Source organism: Misgurnus anguillicaudatus, chromosome 16 (assembly GCF_027580225.2).
Source record: "Misgurnus anguillicaudatus chromosome 16, ASM2758022v2, whole genome shotgun sequence".
Lineage (NCBI taxonomy): Eukaryota > Metazoa > Chordata > Actinopteri > Cypriniformes > Cobitidae > Misgurnus > Misgurnus anguillicaudatus.
The window spans coordinates 25,795,970-25,820,322 of NC_073352.2; the positions used below are offsets into that span (position 1 = coordinate 25,795,970).

The 24,353-nt window shown below is 37.1% G+C and overlaps 2 protein-coding genes across 4 annotated transcripts in view; one reads left to right on the forward strand and one right to left on the reverse strand.

Moving 5' to 3' along the window:
* The window catches only part of macrod1 (mono-ADP ribosylhydrolase 1), a 72,548-nt gene that overhangs the window by 38,854 nt on the left and 9,341 nt on the right, over positions 1–24,353 (reverse strand). The gene's annotated exons all lie outside the window — the stretch shown is intronic.
* On the forward strand, positions 29–22,831 carry flrt1b (fibronectin leucine rich transmembrane protein 1b). The gene is made up of 4 exons (XM_055179040.2): positions 29–304; positions 14,281–14,420; positions 14,512–14,709; positions 17,786–22,831. Exon 4 carries the CDS (start codon positions 17,884–17,886, stop codon positions 20,023–20,025), a length of 2,142 nt encoding a protein of 713 aa, XP_055035015.1. The 5' UTR covers positions 29–304; positions 14,281–14,420; positions 14,512–14,709; positions 17,786–17,883; the 3' UTR covers positions 20,026–22,831.

A 24,353-nucleotide genomic window follows, 5' to 3' on the forward strand; every position in this document is an offset into this window, starting at 1 on the left:
GAGGAGATGAAGGGGTGGAGTGGCACGAAGCAGAGAGCTCGCGAGGCGCATCGCTCTGACTGACAGCAGGAGAGAGAGAGAGAGAGAGAGAGAGAGAGAGAGAGAGAGAGAGAGAGAGAGAGAGAGAGAGAGAGAGAGACCGAACGCGCGCGACAGTCATAGCGAGCCTGACTGACTGAAGATTGAGGCGGTTAAAAAAACGAGAGCAGGACAAATAAACCATTGAAAACGCGTTTTAGGAGAGAAGAAAATTAACCTTCATCCGAAATTGCACGACGGAAAGATGCCGTTTACGCACACTGAGGTACGTTGCATCAAACCGTTTATCGTATATGCTACTTGTTCCAATCAGTGAGCCCGAGACGGATGAGGTACATTTATATTTCGCTGTGTGTTAACCGGCAATTGATGTTTTCTCGTGCACCTTATATCCTCTGTTATCAAAATAGCAAGATATTCTGTCCGAATGCGTAGTCATCCGATTTGTCTTTTTGTTAGCATTGAAGCGCCTATGTAATAAGTCTGAGGCAGCATCCACATGCGATTTAAACGCAGGCGCTTTGAATTAAGCTCCTGAATTGGGAGTCTCAAGTCATTTATTTTAATGATCTGTGATTATAGTCGCGTCAGTGTGTATACTGCCAAAATGAGCTTGTTCCCTCCATGTTGACTATTTAAATGATGTTAACTATATAATCTAGTGAAGATTTGCATTTGTTTTTGTACTTTCAAAGCTGCTGCTTGGCTTGGGCTTGAGTTTAGCTCTACTACACAATGCATGTTTTTTCTTTGCGTATTTATTCTGTATTCTGCCTAAAAAATATTGGGAATATAGGTATCTACCTTACAGTAAATTTTGGATATTAGAAGTTGCTTTAAATGGCATATAAACATTGCCTTATCTATTGACTATATGATTGCAGTTAAGAAACAATTCATAATGTAAATTCATAGAGGCCCTAAAGAAGAACTAAATGCTTGAGTTATGATTCATTTTCCATTTACTTACTCTTCTATATATCTTATGTGTAATTTTCAATTGTTATTTCCTGTTATTGTTGACTGCTATTTTATGTACTGTTTTGAACAAGAGACCAACAAAAGAAAGAGGCAAAGAGGGATTAGCAGTTTTGGGTTGCAAAGCTTATTAATAAAATCCAAAGGCAGTCCTTTAAAAGACTTTAGGGACATAATCTTGCTTTCTGAAAGTGTAGTGTACAGAGAAAGAGAAAGCACGAGTGTGTGTGTGTGTGTGTTCAAGAGTGTGTCCATGTTAACATAGTCGTAACTCTTTTATATTTTATCACATTTCCTTATTTCGCATCTTTTTCCCGGCTCTGTTGGTGACGGCCAAGAAACAGTGGGGGTTTTGTAGAGTCGCCAGCATGAGTCCATAGTCATGCCAACACAGTGGGTCCAGTATGTAACAAACACGTTTCGCACTGCATGAAACAAGTACAGGAAGGTCTACATCATGCACACATGCGCGTAAACACAAACACAGGCCCACCAACCCAAAACCCAGTTTGAGATTGAAAAAGTACTACCACAACTACACTTAAACGTGTTTTCTATTGCATTACTACTTTGGTTGCATAAGAATATCATACAGTATATTCTAAATATCACAATCAATAAAAAAAACTTTGCAAAAGAAAAATGTCTTCCACTGATCTCTCGCAATACATGTTGTGGCCACACACGTCATCTGAAGTAAGACATTTGGGATTAGCACTGTACTTCAGACCCAACTCCACACGTAGCAGATTACACTGACTGAGAGTACATCAACTGTTACACAGATTAACATGGTGATCAAATGCAGATGAGGGGTGGGAGAAAGAGGAAAAGAGAGCAGAAGGCTCAGAGCAACACTGCATGATCAAAAAAATTCACAAGAGATTAAATATGGTTACTGCCAACTTTTGCAAAGAGTAAATACACAATTTCTGCTGCAACTAGCCCCTGCTTAGCTATTAAAAATATATGCATACAACGTAAACAACTGAACGCAAACGCTGCATATAATAGCATAGCACAACACAATACATAAAGAATGATATTTTGGCACTTATTTTACTGAGACACATACTGAGATGTCATCTATTTTATTTTTTAAAAATTCCAGGTCCAGGATTTATTTTTGTGATTTCTTTTTTAAATATTTCAAGCTGTATCTGCACATGGTTCTGTCGGATCAGCTCTAGCTGTTTTATAATTCACAGTTAGGCCTGTGATAGTGGCCTGTGTATCAATGGGGTCACTCTGCAGTGGACTGCATGATAAAAACAGAGCAATATTTATTATTACAATAAATATAAAGAAGACTACAACTGACTACTATTTTAAATGGCTTCATATATCAATTGGAACAAAGGGCTAACATAGGTACAGTACAGGTCATACAAATCACTTACAGTCCACTGAAAATAGTAACAGTGGAACATACACATAATATAACCTACAAGTGGGGAAAACAGATGTACAAGCCAAGAAACCTTTTAAACCTAACTTTTTTACATCACAGTTATTTAAAAAAAAATTGCTTAGTTAAGGCCACTATTTAAACTAATGTACTTTAGACTAAAAAAACAAAGAATAAAGAAAGAGGTTAGACTTTGCACTTAAGGGCGATTTATACTGTGTAGAATCTGCGGCGTAGCCACACCGTAGGTTCTGCATTCACTTTGCGTAGCCTGACACACACCTCTCCAATAATGTAACAACGTGGCAGTTCTACGCGAACAGCAAGCACTGTGATTGGTCTGCTAGAACCCCTCCCGTCAGGTCCAAAAAAAACCTGCGTCACGTTTCCTCCTATCCATTTCCGCTTCCAATGGTAATAACAAACGTGGACCAAGTTGAGGAGCTATACTTAACAACTCAAGTTGCACCAAATAGGGCTGTCACGGTTATGAAATTTGGCTGATGGTTAATTGTCTAATAAATTGTGGCAATTATGACGATTAATTGTCTGTTTTAGACATTTAATTCTCATACTTTTTTGTTTGTTTATGAAATAATTTTCACACATTGTTGTGATTATTTAAATTAAATATTTTGCAACGTTTACCTGGCAGTAAATATTAATACACATAACACATATTTGAAAGTAATCTGATAATGTCTCATTTATACAGGCGCTGCAGCTCCCCCTTGTGTTTTGTAGAGAGATGCGCAATCATTGCGGTGATCCGAAATTATGAGACAATTATTTAATCATTGTGACAGCGCTACCACCAAAAATGTTAATGTCACAGCTGATGCTTCTCCAACGATGTATACAACAAGCTGCTGCTTCTTCGACTTTTGCTCTGATACTGTAACATGCCCGGGGGCATTGCCTACTAGCGATCTAAATGTGTAATTGCACGTTGACGTGCAACGTACACAGAACTATAAATCATGCTTTACTGGATTGTGGTTTGTAACTGGCAGGCAGACTGACCATCAGTATCATCATATTATATCAAGCATATCATGATCTAACCATTGGCAATTGATACTAGAGCACCATATGCAGTGTTCTGATATTGCCCACCAGAAAGGTTGTCTGTAACAAGCACACAAAGGCAAACATCATCACACACAAATTACCCTTTGTCATATTCGCTATACTCTAGCACTATATATTCAAAACAGAAACAATCACTCAGTCATTCACTATGGCATCATAGTGTCCATTCAATATTCAAGTGCTTCCAAAATGCAATAACACAGTGTTTGCTCGTGTTTTCCAGCCTAGCAGCTGTAATAATCTTGCATTTGATTTTCCAGACTCCCTAGCATTACCAAACACTTGTAATCTGGAGCTTTTACCTCAATACTCTCAACAAGGTTATAAAGTGAGCGTCGCAGCTTTTGATAAACATTGCTGTAAGTGTAAATACTTTATGTCAGTGGTTCTCAAACTGGGGGCCGTGGCACCCTGGGGGGCCCTGAGATGGTGCCAGGGGGTCCCCGGTTTTTATTTTTTAAAAAATTATCATAAATTCTGTGTACTTAAATCAGAAAAATAATGCTACTAACCAACACCACTACATTGAATAATTTAATATGTTTTGTTTAATTAAAATGTTAAAGGAATAGTCTTCTCATTTTCAATATTAAAATATGTTATTACCTTAACTAAGAACTGTTGATACATCCCTCTATCATCTGTGTGCGTGCACGTAAGCACTGGAGCGCGCTGCAACGCTTCGATAGCATTTAGCTTAGCCCCATTCATTCAATGCTACCATTTAGAGATAAAGTTAGAAGTGACCAAACACATCAACGTTTTTCCTATTTAACACGAGTAGTTATACGAGCAAGTTTGGTGGTACAAAATAAAACGTAGCGCTTTTCTAAGTGGATTTAAAAGAGAAACTATATTTTAAGGCGTAATAGCACTTTTGGGAGTACTTCGACTCGCCTGAAAAGTCCGCTCCCCTTCTCACTCTCATAATGGGAGAGGGAGGGTGTTACTGCGCCGAGTCGAAGTACTACCAAAAGTGCTATTACGCCATAAAATATAGTTCCTCTTTTAAATCCGCTTAGAAAAGCGCTACGTTTTATTTTGTACCACCAAACTTGCTCGTATAACTACTCGTCTTAAATAGGAAAAACGTTGATGTGTTTGGTCACTTCTAACTTTATCTCTAAATGGTACTATTGAATGAATGGGGCTAAGCTAAATGCTATCGAAGCGTTGCAGCGCGCTCCAGCGCTTACGTGCACACACACAGATGATAGAGGGATGTATCAACAGTTCTTAGTTAAGGTAATAACATTTTAATATTGAAAATGAGTAGACTGTTCCTTTAAGTTTCACAATGTTTTGTCATATTTTTTGGGGGGCGCACAAAAGGATTCACGGTATTCAATGGGGGCCGCATGCTGAAAAAGTTTGAGAACCACTGCTTTATGTACATAAAGTTGATGTGACTTGGGTAAATACTTTCTTTTTAATATTTTGGAAAACCAAAATTTTGTACTCATAAATAGTAAGCAAACGGTTTAAAAATTCTCCCCTCAATCTTTTTTTAAACATGGGCAGCATGATTGAAAATTGGACCAACACATTGCACTACATCAGACATTTTATAATGGCACATCATAATGCCACTGGCCAGTGGCAGAACGTAATTGTTTACAAAACATCAGTGACCGACCACAACCAAACTACTTCTGGAAAACCAAAATTTAACAAGGTTATGGCAACAATACCCCTTCCCTCTAAATCTACTTATATAATAGATTCAAACTGAATTATGCATGTGTAAGTTATTCTTTGATTACAGTAAGGCGAATGATTCTTGGCTTGAGGAAGCAGTGCTTTTTAGCCATCAGCAATGTCCTTTTTTTTTAAGGGCGGAAATGCAGACAGATTCGTCTCGCTCTCGAAGAGTGAACAGCACTCACACAACAATGAGTGTTTTTGTCTTATCTTCTGCCAGGCTAGGGTTGTCATAGACACAGGACCCACGTCAGTGTCGTTCATTAATCAATGTGGTCGTTTTGGTCATTGACACAAAGTAATTTTTTATTTCACTGGAATCAAACACTCCACTGTTAGATATCTAAATGTGCCTCATCTGCCGTGAAAAATTCAAGAAAAGACAGCATTGTCTGAGGGAAATATGATAGAGGAAGTTGTGTAGGGGCAGACAGAGTTTATAGGTAGAATGGGTCTCAAAGAGTGGCCTGTATTGCTCTAAAATCAATAAAAAATGGAGGCAATATGAACTAAGTGAATGTGGCACTAGATAATTGACAAGGACTGAAAGGAGCCCAAAAGCAGTCTGAATAGCAGTATTTTTTTATTCCACACAAAACCAGCTGCAAGCTCTGGCTTCTATTGTGAACTAGGCTTTGATAATGTAACTAGTTTCGAAGTTCACCTAGCATGTGACAGTTTCAGCTGTGAGGCTAAGTGATTCTTGGCATACAGCTTACTGTATGTCACAAATGACATGCATGCATGTAGACTACACTTTGATTAAAAGCCTGTAGATTTAAACCCTGTAGCTTTCTTTGAAATTACATAGCTTATCAATCCCCAACACATGCCTGTTAAATCGTTACAACTCATTTATAATTTACATGCAGAGAGACCAGTTCAAGCAGAGTTGCAGTTTTTTATATATTTATGTTCAGTTCGTCAGTAATCAAAGTGATACTGTGTACTGAGGGAAAAATGCACAAATGCATGCACGCACACGCGCCACACAGCATGATGCCTTGCAGTTTGGCTCTAAATGAGCTATAAACAAAACAAATGCACAGGCCTCCCATAGGAAGACAAACACTGTTCGCCTTAGTAGAGATCTCTTTTAAACATGGTCCGTTTCACTCTGCGGTCTGTGACTGGGTTTGCTGAACATGTGGGCAACTTTGTTCACTGACCTGAATGCATGAATAGTCTTTATATAAAAAGCGCCACTTTTCCAACTTACGCTGGGGTCTGCTTATTATGATATTTGTAATAATGTGAGACGCTGATAAGAAATGTACCCACATTAAGTCAAATGCAGACAAACCAAATGAATTTTCTTCTTGCGTACACACTCTTGGAGTGTTTGTGTTTGATGTTCACAAGCGCAGGCTGAGGGGCAGCAAGAGGTATGATTGGTTTATTTGTGTGTCTGTATGCATGATGCTTGAAGACAGAAAGGGGGAGCAGTGAAGTACGCAGCACTTAAATTGTCTGCTTATTTCTAGCGACTGCATCATTTACAAAGATACTGGGGGTGAATGAAATAGAGGAAGGGTGCAAAGGGGAAATAGGAGTAGAATGATTCAATATTATTTGAAAGAGAAAAGAAGCTACAGTAGTTAAAATGCATCAATGTAACTTTGCCAGACACTGATATCGGTATATGTCAGTGTTCATGTATAATTCTAATAAAAGTCCATCTCATCCAGCCGATATACACTGGCACATTTATTATTATTATTATTGAAACCACAAAGAAAAGAAGATGGGAAACAAAATAAACAAATGAGAATAAAATAAATTACGAAATACGGAGAAAGTAAAATGCCTGGAGACATTGACAATGACAAATCTCAGTCATACTTTTATAACATTGATAAGATTCATCTCAAGGAAAGTGAACATATTACCAGACAATATCAGAAATGTGATAATATTTTAGAAATATGTCTTAGCAGGCTGCACTCTTAAAATTGCTGGATTACTTTCAACCCAGCGTTGGGTCAAAACGAGACGAACCCAGCCGCTGGGTTGTAATTTAACCTATGCTAGGTTATTTTAACCTATCGTTGGGTCAAATATACATTTTTGGGGGGTTAATTTATCCCAATGGCTGAGCTCTTCCCTTTTTAAACCCAACGCTGTGTGTGCTTTGACATTCAAGGCCATGCTTGGTTCTGGAATTGAGTACAAATCTAACTTTAAAGGCGCAAAAGAGGATGTTTTCGCCGACTGAGAATCCAAAGACTGTTACTGAGTTTTTTAAATGAGCGCATGCCTAAGAACAGCCCCCCTCCTTCACAGCTCATTTCTAAGGAACGCCTCCCAAAACTCGTGCACAAGTTTTGGGACACGAGTGTTTGTTTACCACCGGCATATGCTGTGTCGCGTCAGTGGATTCATTATGTGAAATGATACGATAATAAACACATAAGACGTAACATGTTAGCTCAGTCGACGCTACTCCCATTTCAACTAGCTCTCTTCATTGTTTAACTGTTTCTCCAAGAACGACTCTGGTTCGATTACGTTTTCATAACAATTTTCTCCTCTTCTCAGCGTTTAAAAAAAAGTCTTTCTTTTGCGTCCTCCTTCTGGTTTCTTCTCTTCCATGGGGCAAATTCGAGGAGAAAAGCTGGAGCAACAATGAAAACAAACTGAATCTGAGTTTCATGCGCTATGCGCATGCGTCGCCTGTGTAAAGTTACTGGTGCGCGCACATCTCTCAAAAGAACATGATGGCAGTGATTGACAAGCCAGAGGGCCAATCGTTTACACGATGATCGCGTAAACCAGTGCTTCTCAAATAGTGGGGCGGGACCCCCAGGGGGGGGCTCGAAGTGACACCAGTGGGGGTGTGCGAGACCCCAGGGAAAATACTTTTTCAGGAAGTGATTTTTAAAGACATTACACCCCAATCACGCTGATAAGCCGCTTGTGTTTTTTATTATTATTTATTGATTATATTTAATTTTTCAGTATCAAGTGGTCAAAAAATATTATACTTTAAATAAGGATTGATTTTTTCATTTCAGACAAATTGATGCATTTTAAGTCTTTTCTGTTACAGACTAAAAAACAATGTTAATAAAGTTATTCTTTGTTGTAAGTTGATCAATATTTATTTTTTTGTGTTTTCTCAATGTTAATAAGGATACAATGTTTTGCAGATGTGTCATTTTATAGACAAATTATACTATTTACAGTCGAGGCGGAGAGTTGGGGGGGCGTGAAATGTTTACCTCTTCCTAGGGGGGGCGTGACAGAAAATAATTGAGAAACACTGGCGTAAACGATTGGCTGATGTTTTTAAGGCTCTACCTTGTGCACAGATGATGTATATTAATATTATTACTTATAGTGAATCTAATAAATAGTCTTTTATTAGTTAGTAAAGACAATTTTTAAGTAATATTGCAAAAATGTATTAAACAAAACATCCTCTTTTGCACCTTTAAATTAAATGTAGTAGAAATTGTAAAAAAAAAAACAATTATATATGTTTTCCCTCTAAAGAATAATAAACCAATAAATATGCAGAAAATAAAAAAAGCTTACTGGTTGAGCATTTATCTGTTCATTATGGAAATGCAAAACATGATGCGGAAAAGTGGCAGAAAGAATGGTTGAATTCAGAAAGAAAAAAGCATTAATTATATCAGTGTCAAAACTGCATAAAATTTTATGTAGTATTCTGTAAAAAGTAAGAGAGAGAATCACAGATGGATAAACAAGTGACTGGCAATTATTCCAGGCTACGTCTAAATGTGTTTAATCGATGAGGTGACTGGAATCATAAACATTCAATTTGCTACATTCAACCAACAGTGAAAAACAAACTCAATGCAACTGCATACTTATCATCAAACCATAAACGCTCTTTTATCTTGACACTGCCATTAATTCTTGTCCATTAAAATGATTTTATAGATGACTGCTTAGTACACGTTTTATAGACAGATGTGGAGCTCTGCTGTATACTGCTTGATTAGCATGTAGCAGGTGCAGATGTACAAATGCAAAAGCACCACAAAATGCTTTCTTCATGCTGCTAGATTTAGCTCTGTCGTGAATTAAAGAAGGTAAAATCAAACTCGGTCTCCATTTAGCCCTTTCTGTAGTCCATTCATGTATTTCTTTGCACCCTGTGAATGCCTTCATGCCACTTCTTAGCAAAGACATGTTTCCTTTAAAAAGCATCGCTAGCAATTCAAAGCGACACCTGAAACACACAGGGTACCTTCTTGATTTTTTTGTTATGTATAAACAGAGCAACATAAGCTGTAAGGATGAATGTCCTTACACCACTTCCCAGTCGCACTTTTCCAATAATGCAACCAGAGAAAAGGTGGCTTATTTGTGTCATGTTTTAATTACAGGTAAGCCTTGAGGTTTTTGAATCACATATTATACATTGAAATATTCTTAGTCACTCTCTCTCCAAGCACCTTCAGTGCATCTTTATCACATTCACAACCCACTGGCTCTGTTCAGTGCACAAACACTGAATATAATAAGCACATAAATCAGTATAGGCATTTATGCATTAATGGTTCACAGATTACAGTAAACGCACTGGTGAACATCCAAGAGGATGGGAGCCAAGAAAGAAAGAGCAAATAGAAATAAAAGAAAAATGGGAAAATAGTGAGATGGGAGAAACGTGGTGTTATCCGCTCTTTCCCGACCGATGCATCCCTGTCACACTTTCCCCTCATGCCCGCTTCTCCCTCTCTTTGCTCCTGGTTGTTCATACTAAAAGGCTGCAGTGTGTGGGTGTGTGTTGAGAGGCTGGTCACATCCCCGCGTCTCTTGCCATTTTCACTCCCGTTGCTGAATTACCCCTGATTACCTTTAGCTAATTATCATCAGATCTTAGAGGGTGAAACACACACATTACTATTCAGCACTACAGAGACACTGACAGTGGAAGATCGGAGATATCACCGGACTGCAAAAAAAAGGTGATCTCATCAAGGTGTTTGTACTTCACTGTCGAACCATCTCTGTGTTGCAATTATATATATTTTTTCCTTTCGCTTTTGAATAGTAGATAATTACGAGTAGACTGCGCAATGAATTAGTCTGCTTCCTAAAAAAAGAAGCCGCTTTAACCGTCATTAGCAGAAGACGAATTTGTCGTGAACACAACCGCATCCGTAGGATATTCATAAAATATTCTCAAACGCTTGCGATCCTAGAATGCACAGTACTATTGATGAAACTATTTTAATACAGAACTGGACCTCAGACTGTCTGTACAATGTTATAGCCTGCGGGCCTAAAGCAATAGTTTCACAGGCGTGCGTTGATATGGGAGCTGAAAAATATCCTGACACACAAGTATGCCCTGCGGCTAATGCGCCGCTATTACGACGCCTATTCGTAGCCCCAATGCAAGTCTCGCGTGCGCACTCACACAGTCGCTCGTGGCACGCGCCGCTCAGTAAAATCCCACAATTCTCGAGGGCTCTATACAAATCATGTCATATTAACCAAGTTTACTGCTCTTATGTGCAAGCAAGCAGACAGTTACACAAAGCCCTCCATTTATTTATATTGTTAGCCAGCAGATACAACAACGCTATTCATCAATGCCTCTTCTGAATTAATAATGAACTGGATTTGCTAGGAAATAATTATTTCATGATGTACTTGAGTAATATTTAATGACAAAGCTGTGTGAGGGACGAGATAGACCATTAAGATTTCATACTCCTCCATGATCCTAAGACAAAAACCAAGCGAGAGTGACTCTGTGTGTTTACGTGTGTCCGTCTTTATATCAGTGCTGTAAATTCATGTTATTTTGGATTTAAACCCTACTTGGCCCGACAGTCATTTCTGCCTCTAAATTTGATTCCAATTGGTTCATCAATCTTCCTTCTTTCTCCTACTTCTCCATCTGCCTCTCTCTCTCCTTTCCATTCTCCCTTCCTCGCTCAGCAAATGAGAATTTGAAAAGCATAGATGGCTAGGTTACGTGCACAGGATGGTAAAACGGTTTGACACAGGCGCACGCACACATATGCGTGCACACATACATGCTTGTACACACAAACATGTTCAGCATTAAATATGCAAGTGTGGAGCACTGATGCACATATGCACACGGGTCGACAGATGTGTCACCATTTTACCAATGGAGGACATCTGTACCATCACCAATATTAACAAATCAGAAGCAGTGGTTTGCAGTACCCTATTCCTGCCAAACATTATACGCCTTATTGAGTCCACCGCCATATTGATTCTAAACCGAGGCTGTGAGGGATAGACATCCAGAGCATGTGGTTTAAACCTATACTATGTTTTGTATCAGGATGCTGGTCATTCAGTCATCAAAACACAGAAAAACACATTTGTTTTTCAAAAGGTACAAAGAACCTCAGAAACCGTGGATTGTTAAAATTAGAAAAGACATATGACCTAATTTGAGATGCGAATAACGCATTGTGTACATAATATCTGTTTTGGATATTAGCCTGTTGGCTAATCGCTAATATCTCATGTTGTAAGCATGTTTACTTTTCTTTAAAACACTAATATAGTGCAAGAATACAATATTTTGATGACAAATAAGTATACATTTCCAGTTTGTATAAAACATAAGATTCTGTCCCATGTTTTTTCAAGACATGAACATTGATTTGAAGGGATACTCCTCTTTTAAAAAAAATATGGAATCCATTCAGCTGATCTCCGGTCTGGCGGTACCACTTTTAACATAGCTTAACACAATCCATTAAATCTGATTAGACCATTAGCATCATGCTCAAAAATAACCAAAGAGTTTCAATATTTTATTTTCCTATTTAAAACTTGACTCTTCTGTACTTACAGGCCATAACAGGGCTGCAAGAGACACAATAATATTACTCACTGCCCAAAAATAGTCCTCTGCTATTGAAAGTTACTTTTTTCGGGCACTGCGTAATATCACTACGCATTCTGCAGCCATGGTACGGCAGCAAAGTCCTTGATTATTACGTCAGAATGAGTATAGTTCCTAGCCATACCTGCCTTGAAAATCGCAACTTTTAATTTTCCGTCAGTCTTAGTACACAATGTAACTACAGAAGAGTCAAGTTTTAAATAGGAAAAATTAAGAGTTTCGTTGCAAAACGAGATAAATCAATTTTTTAACATTTTTGTCAAAACATGTTTATTATTATGTTATCATGTTATTATTTTGTTTTATGGTGCTACTTAGCTGTATTTTTAAGTTAAGAAGGTTTAAATCAAAACAAACCAACTGCAGTTGCACTAAAATTAATTGGAATGCACAACCAAAAAACGAGATTTCTGAGCAATTAAAAAAACGGTGGTTATCTCGTTTTGCAACGAAACTCTTTAAATATAGAAACTCTTTGGTTATTTTTAGCGCAATGCTAATGGTCTAATCAGATTCAATGGATTATGCTAAGCTATGCTAAAAGTGGTACCACCAAACCCGGAGATGAGCTAAATGGGTTCCAAAACTGTAAAAATCAAATGATTAAAAAATGAATCCTCAAAGTTGTGTACAAATGTTTAGTTAGAAATTAATCCTGCTTCTGTTGATTCTGTGACACATTGTTGTGTCAATGTGCTTAAAAAAAACGTACAGGAGAAAAGTTTTTAACATATTCATGCCTTGCCTTTTTGGAGATACGTACTTAGTTGTAAGACTATATTAGTGTTTTGAAGAAAAGTAAACATGCTTAAAACATTAGAAATAAGTGATTAACCAACAGGCTAATAACAAAACAGATTTTATGTACACATTAGGTCATGAGGTTCTTTGTCCTGTGGAAATTTGTAAAATAATTTATTTTCTGTGTTTTGATGGCTAATTGAGCAGCATCCAGATACAAAACAATAGGTTTAAAGCACATGCTCTGGACGTCCATCCCTCACAGCCTCGTTCTGGAATCAACATGGCGACAGGCTGAATAAGCCGTATTACTGTCTTATTTTCAGCATTTACTCAAGCACGTTTGGTGATGGAGGTCAGTGTGAGCATGCCAGCAGCAGATATAACCGCTTATCATCTTCCATCATAATCTTCCCTAATGTGTCTGTCCCATTATACTGTTCAAGAGAGAGAGAAAGGCCAAGTGAGAAAGGTGACCAGAGAAGGGCAGCGGGCTGTCTATTATTATTATTTCATTTTTGCTTGACCAGACTCTTTGCCAGAATAGCGGTTATGATTTTTACAAGCTACAAATCTACAAGCATTGATTTGCAAAAATTCCCCTATACGTTCATTGATTTTAATTAGCCTTCTTTGTCCTTATTACTCCTCCTCTGCCCAATTCCCTTTACATTAGCTGTGTGCATTGGAAATGTTCCCTGTCTCCTCACACACATGCTACTATGACTCTCTGCTGATCCATCTTCACCAGGCTGCTGCATCCACATAGTGCATTAAATTTCTGCAATAATGTTTTTGATCACTCCCAATATCTGACTGGACTGTGAAAAAGCAATTAGACTGGGAGTCAGTGGGACCCAGAGGAGACTTTCAGCATCACAAACACAAATCAACCATGTCAGGTCTGGGAATTTAAACAGATTCAGCACACTATGAAACAAAGAGAGTTAACAATTGCTGGTTCAGATGCTGATTCCCATAGAAGCACTTCAAGTCAACATAAACAACAAACACACAAAGCGTAAATCTAAATATATGAAAATATACTGCGCATAATTTCCGAAGCACCCAACAACTTAACCGGTACAAACATCAACTAAAAACTAGCAAAAAATTATTGGTCTGTCTTTCGCACAAAACAATACAATTGAGTGTGGAGTGAATGCCATCATTTGTTGCTCTTCCTCAGTCTTGTCAACAATGTGACCTAGTTTGCAACAATCTTTGTGTGTGTGTGCCTTCATTTTTGTTTGGTCTATGGCTTAGAGCAGCCAGTTAAAGAGATTTTCCACTTAATTCTGCACACTGAACTTGACTTCATCATTTTCAAAGTTGACATTCTTTGAAATACAGATCTTTATAGGTCTGGCCAAGTTTAAAGAGAAATGACACACTGTGAATATAAAAGTCCAGGCGACTAAAAATGTAACCTTGGTTTTCTTCACAGGTAATGCGGACTCAAAGATGAGGGAAAACTACATTTGTGTGTACTTCATTGTGTCTTCATTCAAGAAAACAAAATCAACATGATGTCAACTTTGATGGACACACAGCAGTTTGAATACACCTCATCAGCTTGGATATATTGTAAGGAAGTAGTGCAAATTCCGGTTGCTTTTGTTGACTGAGACTGGAAAAATTCCCGAAGTTCTCCTGGCTGACGTTATGCTTATTTCAGTGCCTACAATTCATAGGAATCCTACTATAAAGGGCTGTCATTTTCATTGGTTACTGACACCAAAGGACATAAAGAATCAGCAAGGAAGACCCTGAGTCCCTTATCAGTTTCCTTGAATCAAGAGGTCAAGTCAAACCACTCAAAGTCAGACTACTCAGACCTGGGAGGGAAAGGACAATGCTGTATACTCACTAGATGGTAAGAACATTATTATTAGTTCTAATAATAAAAATATACAATACAAAATTGCTTGGCCTATTTTCAAAATGCTTCACTTTTACAATATGATTCCTGTCTTGATAAAATATGTATAGAAGTAGACATAGAGTTTTGTGGCTGGATAAAAGAGGATAGTGCAGCAGAAATATAACTTCAGATTTAAACCACAATCCAAAGGGAGAAGAAAGAAAAGGATAAAAGCAGATTTAGGCGAAATGAAAATGCAGGATTTATATAGGAGGATCAGCAGGATATACAGGAAAAGAAAAATACAGTGCGATTAAAGAAGTATAAGAACAGATTATAAGAGATTACAGACACACAGTGGGCGGTTACGGAGATGACCAGGATGAAAACATTCTTCAGTGGTGAGAAGCATTTGAGTGAAAGAGGCAGTGAGCTTAAAAAGATGAAATGCACTGCAAAAAATGATTTTCAAGAAAATAAATTCTTAGTATTTTTGTCTTGTTTTCAGTAAAAATATCTAAAAGTTCTTAAATTAAGATGCTTTTTTGATGAGCAAAATGAAACAAGAAAATAAGTGTAGTTTTTAGACCAAAATTATCAAATTTAAGTGATTTTGTGCATAAAACAAGTAAAAAATCTGCTAATGGGGTAAGCAAATTTTTCTTGAATTTAGTGTTTAAGAAAAATGTTCAAGATTTTTTTGATTACCCCATCGGCAGATTTTTTTGCTTGTTTTATGCACAAAATCGCTTAAATTTGATATTTTTGGTCTAAAAACTAGACTTGTTTTCTTTGGGTCATTTTGCTCATCAAGAAAAAGCATCTTAATTTAAGAATTTCTTGATATTTCTACTGAAAACAAGACAAAAATACTACGTAAGAAAGTCATTTTTTGCAGTGTATTGCTATCATGTCTACATACAAATTTGTATTATTTTTACTATATTCAGCAATTTAGAGACAGACAGGGTCTCAGTGTCTAAAGGCAAACTTAGTACACTGCACAATTACTCTTTCTTAGTATTTTTGTCTTGTTTTTAGTTAAAATATCTAAAACTAAAGAAAGATAAATCAAGATGCATGTTCTTGATGAGCAAAATGACCTAAGAAAATAAGTCTTGCTTTTAGTTCAAATATCTAAAAAATTCTAAATCAAGATGCATTTTTTTAATGAGCAAAATCACCTAAGAAAATAAGTCTAGTTTAGACAAAAAAAAAAATCACATTTAAGTAAGTTTGTGCATAAAACAAGCAAAAAAAAATCTGCCAATGGGGTAAGCAATTTTTTTTTTTTTAATTAAGATATTTTTGCATTGGCAAATTTTTTATTTATTTATTTTTTTGCTTGTTTTATGCACAAATTCACTTAGATTTGATATTTTTTTGTCTTAAAACTGGACTTATTTTCTTATGCCATTTTGCTCATCAAGACAATGCATCTTCACTTAAGAATTTTTACATATTTGTGCTTAAAACAAGACAAAAATACTAAGTAGGAAAGTCATTTTTTTGCAGTGTAGTTGTTTAACACAACACGTTCTCCTTTTTAAGTGCCATGCACATACAAAACTAAATGCGCATTCACGTATACGTTCTGCTGTTTTATTTTGCTGGCCTCAGCTAAATGGATTATGATAAAAATAAATGACCGTAGCATAAAGGCACATGTTATTAGATATTCAAAGAGTGGCTTTTTGCCATTTTCTTTTCTCTTCCTCCCAAACCTCTTTGTGAGAATATACTGGCAGGCCTGAGAGACAGCTGATTTTTTTAAAATATCATCCAAATGTATACACGCTGAGAGAGCCATTAAATATGACATTTAAATTGCTCCCATTTGCACCTCATTTAAAAAGACAGACAAGTGTAAGTGTCAAAGTAGCAACAATGATATTAGATTTTAAAAAAGCAACTTTAAAAAAATAAATATTGTAATCGTTTCCTTATATTATTATTTTTACAAGTTTTGCTAAATGTTGAAAGTCAAACCAAACAAGACACAAATGTTATAACTTCTAATAGAAGCAAGCGATTTTCTGTGTTTTTTTGTCTTTCTCTGTCTCTAAGGCATATCAGTCAGTTTTGCATCAGTGCAGGCTTTCTGTTTAAGGGTTTGTTTTGCATGTAGTTGCTGCCTAAGGTAACAACGTTTGTAACCAAGAGGCAGGTAACCAACTCCCATCTGACCTGTCCTGCAACACAAACAACCTTGAGTCCAATCCCATGAGATGACAGGCAGCAAAAAAGAATGAGGCCCCAGCAGACAGAGACAAACCCATCACACAAAAACACTTACAAAGGCAAACAGGTGCATTTTGCTATATTGGCACTGAAGAATTCAGGAGCACAGATTACACTGATAAGAGTCGAAAAAAAACAAAGCTCAAAGAGACATTTCCTGGCCTTCTAGTCAATGTGACAAACTGGTTAAACAATAAAACCTCTGTTGCACACTTTCTCTGTATAAGGCGTGCTATTTTGAAAACAATAACAACTATGAAACTGCTTCCATTATGCATGCCAATTTGTTGTAAATGTCTGCGGTTTTCATCTAAATCTCAATTGCAAATCAGACGAGAGATCCAGCTCACCCTTCTGTGAACTTTCAAAAAACTAAAATTAAACCAGTGATTTATTCAAACGCTGTTCCCCGTATCATCAGAATTGTAGTATAGCTTAATGTCAATCCAGAAATAAACCTGTAATTGTTTTTAAAATGTCAAGTCATATTTAATATATTCAGAATGACCATTTCACACACGCAATTTTCAATGTTTAATGCGGCAACGTAAAAGTTGCATTCACCTCCTTCTCCACTATATGCACATTAACCTCCATCCATTTGCCTTACATTTCAGTCCTTTTATATTACATCGTCTCTGTCTGATGCTCCCTAAATGTCTCTTCTAGTAAGCCATTTAGCCTGACTGTTTTTCTCTTACCTTTAACTTATGATGTTCTTCAAGTATTGTTAAAGTCGAACCTTATACAACATAATAGACAGATTCATATTGCAACAGACTTCTTAATATGTACTAATATAAACTCTGTATTTTTGTATTAGCCACTTTTTTGTTTTCCCCTACAGGGCTTGTGAAGCAAAAAAGGGCAAGAAAAGGACAAGAAATTTGTGGATTTGTTTTGGAAAATCGGTTTTAAAAACAGTGGGATACACCGTCAGGAACTATGGCCGCAGAGAGCCTTATTGAACTCCGTGATTGGTTGTTCCTACTTCTCCTGTGCTTGACGTTATTGGTCGAAGTCCTCGAGTTTGCTGCGGCAACAGCGGCTGCTGCCGAGGCAGCCCTTGGAGAGGCAGAGCTTCAGGGAGAAGTGCCATGTCCCTCTGCTTGCAGGTGTGATGATGGCTTCATTTACTGCAATGATCGTGGCTTAAGTATCATCCCTCCGTTACCATTAACAGCAGCTGTGCTCTATTTGCAAAACAACCGAATAGACAATGCTGGGCTACCAACATCTTTAGAGCGAAGATTGACTGTTCGAGTGGTTTACCTTTACGATAACGAACTCGATGATTTTCCGACACATCTGCCTCCATCTTTACGGGAACTTCATCTTCAGGATAACAACATACGAACTTTACCTCGTTCTGCTCTCGCACGTCTCCCATTGCTGGAGAAGCTTCACATGGATGACAATTCGGTTTCGACTGTAAGTATAGAAGACAAAGCATTCGCCAACAACCCAAGGCTGAGACTTCTCTTCTTGTCACGTAACCACCTCTCTAGCATACCATCGGGGCTTCCAGCATCGCTTGAGGAACTCAGACTGGATGATAATCGAATTTCCACTATTCCAACGCATGCATTCCGAGGACTGTCCTCTCTAAGACGTCTCTTCCTTGATGGAAATCTGCTGGCAAATCAACGAATTGCAGATGACACATTCTCACGCCTGTCTAACCTAACAGAGCTCTCTCTGGTTCGTAACTCGCTCCAGGCACCGCCCTTAAACCTTCCAAGCACACATCTTCTTCGACTCTATCTACAAGACAATGCCATAGCCCACATGCCACGAGGATCCCTGGATGGCATGCGAAGACTACAGAAGCTGGACATATCAGGCAACAATTTAACAACTCTTCCAAGAGGTTTGTTTAAAGACCTGGACAGCCTTTCACAGTTACTTGTTCGAGGGAACCCTTGGTACTGTGGCTGTAACCTTCGTTGGCTCCATGACTGGTTGCACGAGCGTGGTTCATCAGTGACAGTAAGAGGTTTAACTTGCCATGGACCAGAGAGAGTAAGAGGCATGGCACTAAAGGACCTTAGCAGTCATTTGGATGAGTGCGAAATCAGTGTAGACAGTGCTGGAGGGATGGTTGGAAATGATGGAGGAAAAAAAGATCTAGGCAATTTTCCAACACAAGTACCAGGCACGACAACCCCTCCACTTCCCCAAGGGTCTCTATTCACCCTCCGATCCAGACGACCGGGATACAAGTATTCAGATATGGGACAGGATAGTCTTGGTGGAAGTGGCAATGTGGGTAAATCGTTATTAATAAGTGTGAAACCACTCACACCAGAGACAGTTCATGTAACCTGGCATACTGCACACCCAGTTGCTTCCTTCAGGCTTTCCTGGCTACGACTAGGAAACAGTCCTGCAATGGGCTCAATCACAGAAACACTTGTGCCAGGGGATCGACGTGAGTATTTACTCACACAGCTGCATCCCCAATCAACTTATATAATTTGCTTGGTGCCTCTCTCTGCAAATGAAGGTAAAAGAACGTCCTTCGCAGCAGCAGGAGGGTTAAACATGAACACAAACTCAGAGCACGAGCATCCTGCTTGTGCCAAAACAGAGACAGATCCCCTGGAGCAGCCTATTTCAGACCAGGAGAGCGACCGAGGAACTGACCAATTATCAGCCTTACCACTTGCTGGAATTATTGGAGGTGCGACAGCATTGGTCTCTTTGTTCTTAATTTTTGGCATCTTCTGTTGGTACGGACACCGTGCGGGGTATCTTGCCGCAGGTGACAATTCCATCTACGGAAGGGATGGTGGATCACGAGGTGCCAGCAAACATTATGATGACTATGTAGAATCTGGTACTATAAAAGACACTTCAATATTAGAGATCAGGGCTCATGGTTTTCAAATGACACCAATGCCTGCCCAACAGCCGTTGCAGCCCAAGGCAAAAGTAGAGGATATGACTTACATCCATACTATTTTTCCCTCTAATAATACAACTCTTTATAGAAGCACTCTCAACCATACTGGAAATCCAGGCTATGGAACAAACCGAGGGTACAGAGAAGGGGGAATACCAGACATAGATTACTCATACACGTGATAGCCTTTTTTGAACCCCTGCCTATTCTTTTCCTGTCTTCAGGTAATGGAGTTTGGTAAGGGTTAGTTTTCCCTAGGTTCCAAAGTAGGGGTGTGCCGATTTTGTGGGGACCTTTTTTTAAACTATCACACTCATAATGTTACTACTGGATAGTGGATTTTTTATCTAAATATTTATATGTAACATAGCATAGTTTTAATACTGTTGGAGCATTGGTATAACATTGTCGTTTCACATGTCATTCAATATAAAAATTAATTTCAATAATTTAATAATCGGAATTAAAGTAAAATTTTGAGTTTGTACATTTAACTGTACAATTTATGGAATTGAATAAACATCAACTTTAAAGATGCCATTTTACAACAAATAAAAATAAGGCTATCCAAAAAAAGTACTGATAATACTTTACAATAAGGTTCCATTCATTGACTTCAACTAACAATAAGCATTATATATATATTTATAGCATTTATTAATCTTAGTTAAGTTAAAACCAATACAATTATTTATTTGTTTACATAAATTCATTGTGCATTAACTAATGTTAACAAATTCAGCATTTACATTCAAAAATGTATTACTGATTGTTGAAATTAACAATAACTAAGATTAAAAAATGCTTTAGAAGTAATTCTCATTGTTAGTTCATGTTCACCAAGTTAAGTTCTATTAAAGGGGACATTTCACAAGACTTTTTTAAGATGTAAAATAAATCTTTGGTGTCCCCAGAGTACATATGTGAAGCTCTAGCTCAAAATACCACACAGATCATTTATTATAGCATGTTAAAATTGCCACTTTGTAGGTGCCATTTCGGGTGTGTCCTTTTAAATGATCTCTGCACTAAATGGCAGTGCCGTGGTTGGATAGTGCAGAATAAGGGGCTGTATTATTATAACAAGATCCTTTTCTGACATCACAAGGGGGGACAAATTTTATTGACCTATTTTTTCAAATACTTGCAGAGAAAAGTTTACCAAAACTAAGTTACTGGGTTGTTCTTTTCCATATTTTCTTATTTGATAAAATCATTGGGGACCCAATTATAGCACTTATACATGGAAAAAGTCAGATTTTCATGATATGTCCCCTTTAACAAATGGAACCTTATTGTAAAGTGTTAGCAAAGATTCTTATTTTAATTAATTTAGTATTTTAAGTACAGTGTAAGGACAGTACATTAAAGAAAACACTTACTTGGTAATAAAGAAAAAGGGACACATGAAATGATTGTGATATGTGAATGAAGCAGGTTTTCATTCGGCACACCCCTATTCCAAAGTACCCCTTTGTGCCTCCTCCAGTCCATTTTCAAAACAATGTTCTTAAAGGGCAAACGACCCTCTTGAACATACATGCTCATCTACAATAGTCAGAAAGTGCCAGGGATACCACTCTTGGTGTTGATGTTAACCAATATTCGGAAGATAAACAGTTCTTGCATTAGTACCAATGATTATCAGTTTCCTAAAACTAGCTCATTTTAAGGGTTAGCATGATGATGGGACCAGGTCCATATAGATATAGTTTACTACGTGGATTGTACAGTGTGTATGTGTATAATATATATACACACTGGACATACTCACGCCTTTCCATTTTGAGAGACACTGACAGTAAGATGAAAAAAGGCATTTCTGAGGGGTGTTATTCAAATTCTGTATTTCAGTTCACTCGCACTATTTTTTGAGCTTTTCCTTTATTCTCTCTATTTCTTTTGCACGCGAAACGAGGACTTTGTTCCCGACCCAGGGAGCTGACAGTGGTGATAATGGTTTTGACAATGAAAGGCTTCAAATTGCTACTGGGTTTCTTTTCTTTTAATGAGAGTGAGAAAAGTGGGAGAGACAAAAGCAAGAGCAGGAAAGAGATGAAGGCGGAGAGAGAGGTTTCATGTTCACAAAGTAAAAAAAAAAAACAACAGACATTAAAGTGGATATCTTATGTCTGCAAAAAAAAAACACATATTCCATTCACCACATGAAGAAGGTTTAAGAACCAAACAATTTATGAAGCTTTGTAAATTCACCTCAACAACAGGCAACCACTTTTAAATGATGTTTCCACGAATAAGGTTCAAGGAGTTTCAGGCCTTGAAAATATTTGACATCATTACACTAAATAAAAAGAGGCACTTAAAGACAATCATTAGGGGGGACCTCTAATTGATGAATCAATCCAAACTGACAGGCTGACATAGATAACATTCAGTTTAGTAATGAAGTGAGCTAAAGGGCAGGGATTGTTGAGTCTTTTGGGGAGTATCAAAACTACTAAATAATCAAAATCATCGAAGTAGAATACAAATTGTTCGCATTACACATTCACATTACACTTTTTTGTGTGTGAAACCCTGTGCGTGTCTATACCCCTGAGGTGCAGGAAAACCAGAAATCAGGGATTAATAAAAAATGTAACACTGTGAACCTTTGCATCTTGTGTGTGGGCCATAAAGGGAGAGACAGAACAAAGGTCTTTAACTGATTAAAGACAATCCACTTTTTTCACACTCTGACTCTGTGACTTTACCGCATTAGCCAGGAGAGTTGAAAAGTAGGAGCACCGAAAGAATATCCGTACCGGATCTGGGATTTTCCAGCCTTTTCTGATGCATTTTAAAAGCAAGTAGTACATGTAAATGACTTTTTTCTCTGGTTCTAGATACAGAATACCATCATGATGAATAGTAAATGAAGCTTGCTATCTTTTTCATTGATATATGTATAATTAAAAGTTGTGATGAAATGCATTATTCATGTGTACTTAATGAGATGTAAAAATACAATGCATAATTTGAGGTTAATGTTTGATATTTTTTATATATTTTACATCCTTGAAACTAATAATGAATTCATTTTACATATTTTAGAGGAAGTCCTTTTAAATCCCATTATGGACCTGCATTTATATAAAGACAAAAGGGTCTCAATTAGAATGCATTTTACAAAACGCTATTTGAAATGCACAAATAACATTTTTAAAAAAATTGGGGAAGAAATAGTAACACTTTACAATAAGGTTCATTCAGTTCAGTTAATATTAGTTAGTAATACTTCTTGTTAAAAAATCTTGTTAACGTTAGTTAATGCACTATGAACTAACATGAACAAACAATTAAAAGCTTTATTTCTATATTAACTAACATTAACAAAGATTAAAAAATACTGTAACAAATGTATTGCTCATGGTTTGTTCACGTTAGTTAATACATTAAATAATGAACCTTATTGTAAAGTGTTACCAAAAAATCGGTAAATTGAAACCTGGCTGAAAAATCCACCACCCAAAAAATTCAAAGCAATCCACTCACCTATGACAATGTGGAAATGCCGATTTAATGATCCAGAAACACATGTAACAACATTTGCAAATGTTTAATGCAAATTTACATTTACATTTAAACATTTGCCAGAGGATTTTATCCAAAGCGACTTCTTTATAGATATCAATTTTATGAGTGCAAGCTAAAAATGCTGGGTTTTTCCACCCAGCATTGGGTCAGAAAAGGAAGAACCCAACTGCTAAGTTAAATTAACCAAGATTTTTTTTTTATATTTGACCTAACAATGTATTAGAAAAACCGGTAACACTTTATTTTACGGTGTCTTTGTTACACATGTTACATGTTATTATTATAGTAATAACAGTTAATTATGCATAATTACATGCAACTAATCCTAAACCAAACCCTAATCCTAACCCCAACCCTACAGTAAGTACCTGTTGTTGATGATTATTAACAGTGATGCCGTAAAATAAAGTGTAACCCAAAAACCCAACATTTTGTGTTGAAATGAACCTAGTACAGGGTTCATGGGTTGGGTTCATCCCTTTTTGACCTAATCCTGGGTTGAAAATAGCCCAGCATTTTTAGAGAATGTGTTCAATGGGAATCAGTGGTGTGTTTACCATTTTGGGGGCCCTAAGCAAAGTCCAAGAACCGGGGCCCCCATGCCCCAAGGTTTTTCATTTGAATTGCACAACAATAATATTCAGTACATAGAATTAAGTGATATATATATGAAGAGTTTCTTTGCAAAACGAGATAAATCCGTTTTTTTTTTAATTTTCAGGAATCAAATTTTTTGGTTGTGCATTCCAATTAATATGAATTCAACTGCAGTTGGTTTGTTTTGATTTAAACCTTCATAACTTAAAAAATACAGCTAAGTAGCACCATAAAACATAATAATAAACATGTTTTGACAAAAATGTTAAAAAATGGATTAATCTCGTTTTGCAACAAAACTCTTCATATATAAACCAGGTTTATTTTGTTTTACACTCCTTAAAATAACACTAAATTGTTACAGTTTGGTATGCCA

Coding starts and splice junctions, on each gene's coding strand:
- flrt1b (XM_055179040.2), top strand. CDS start 17,884: ATGGCCGCAGAGAGCCTTATTGAACTCCGTGATTGGTTGTTCCTACTT.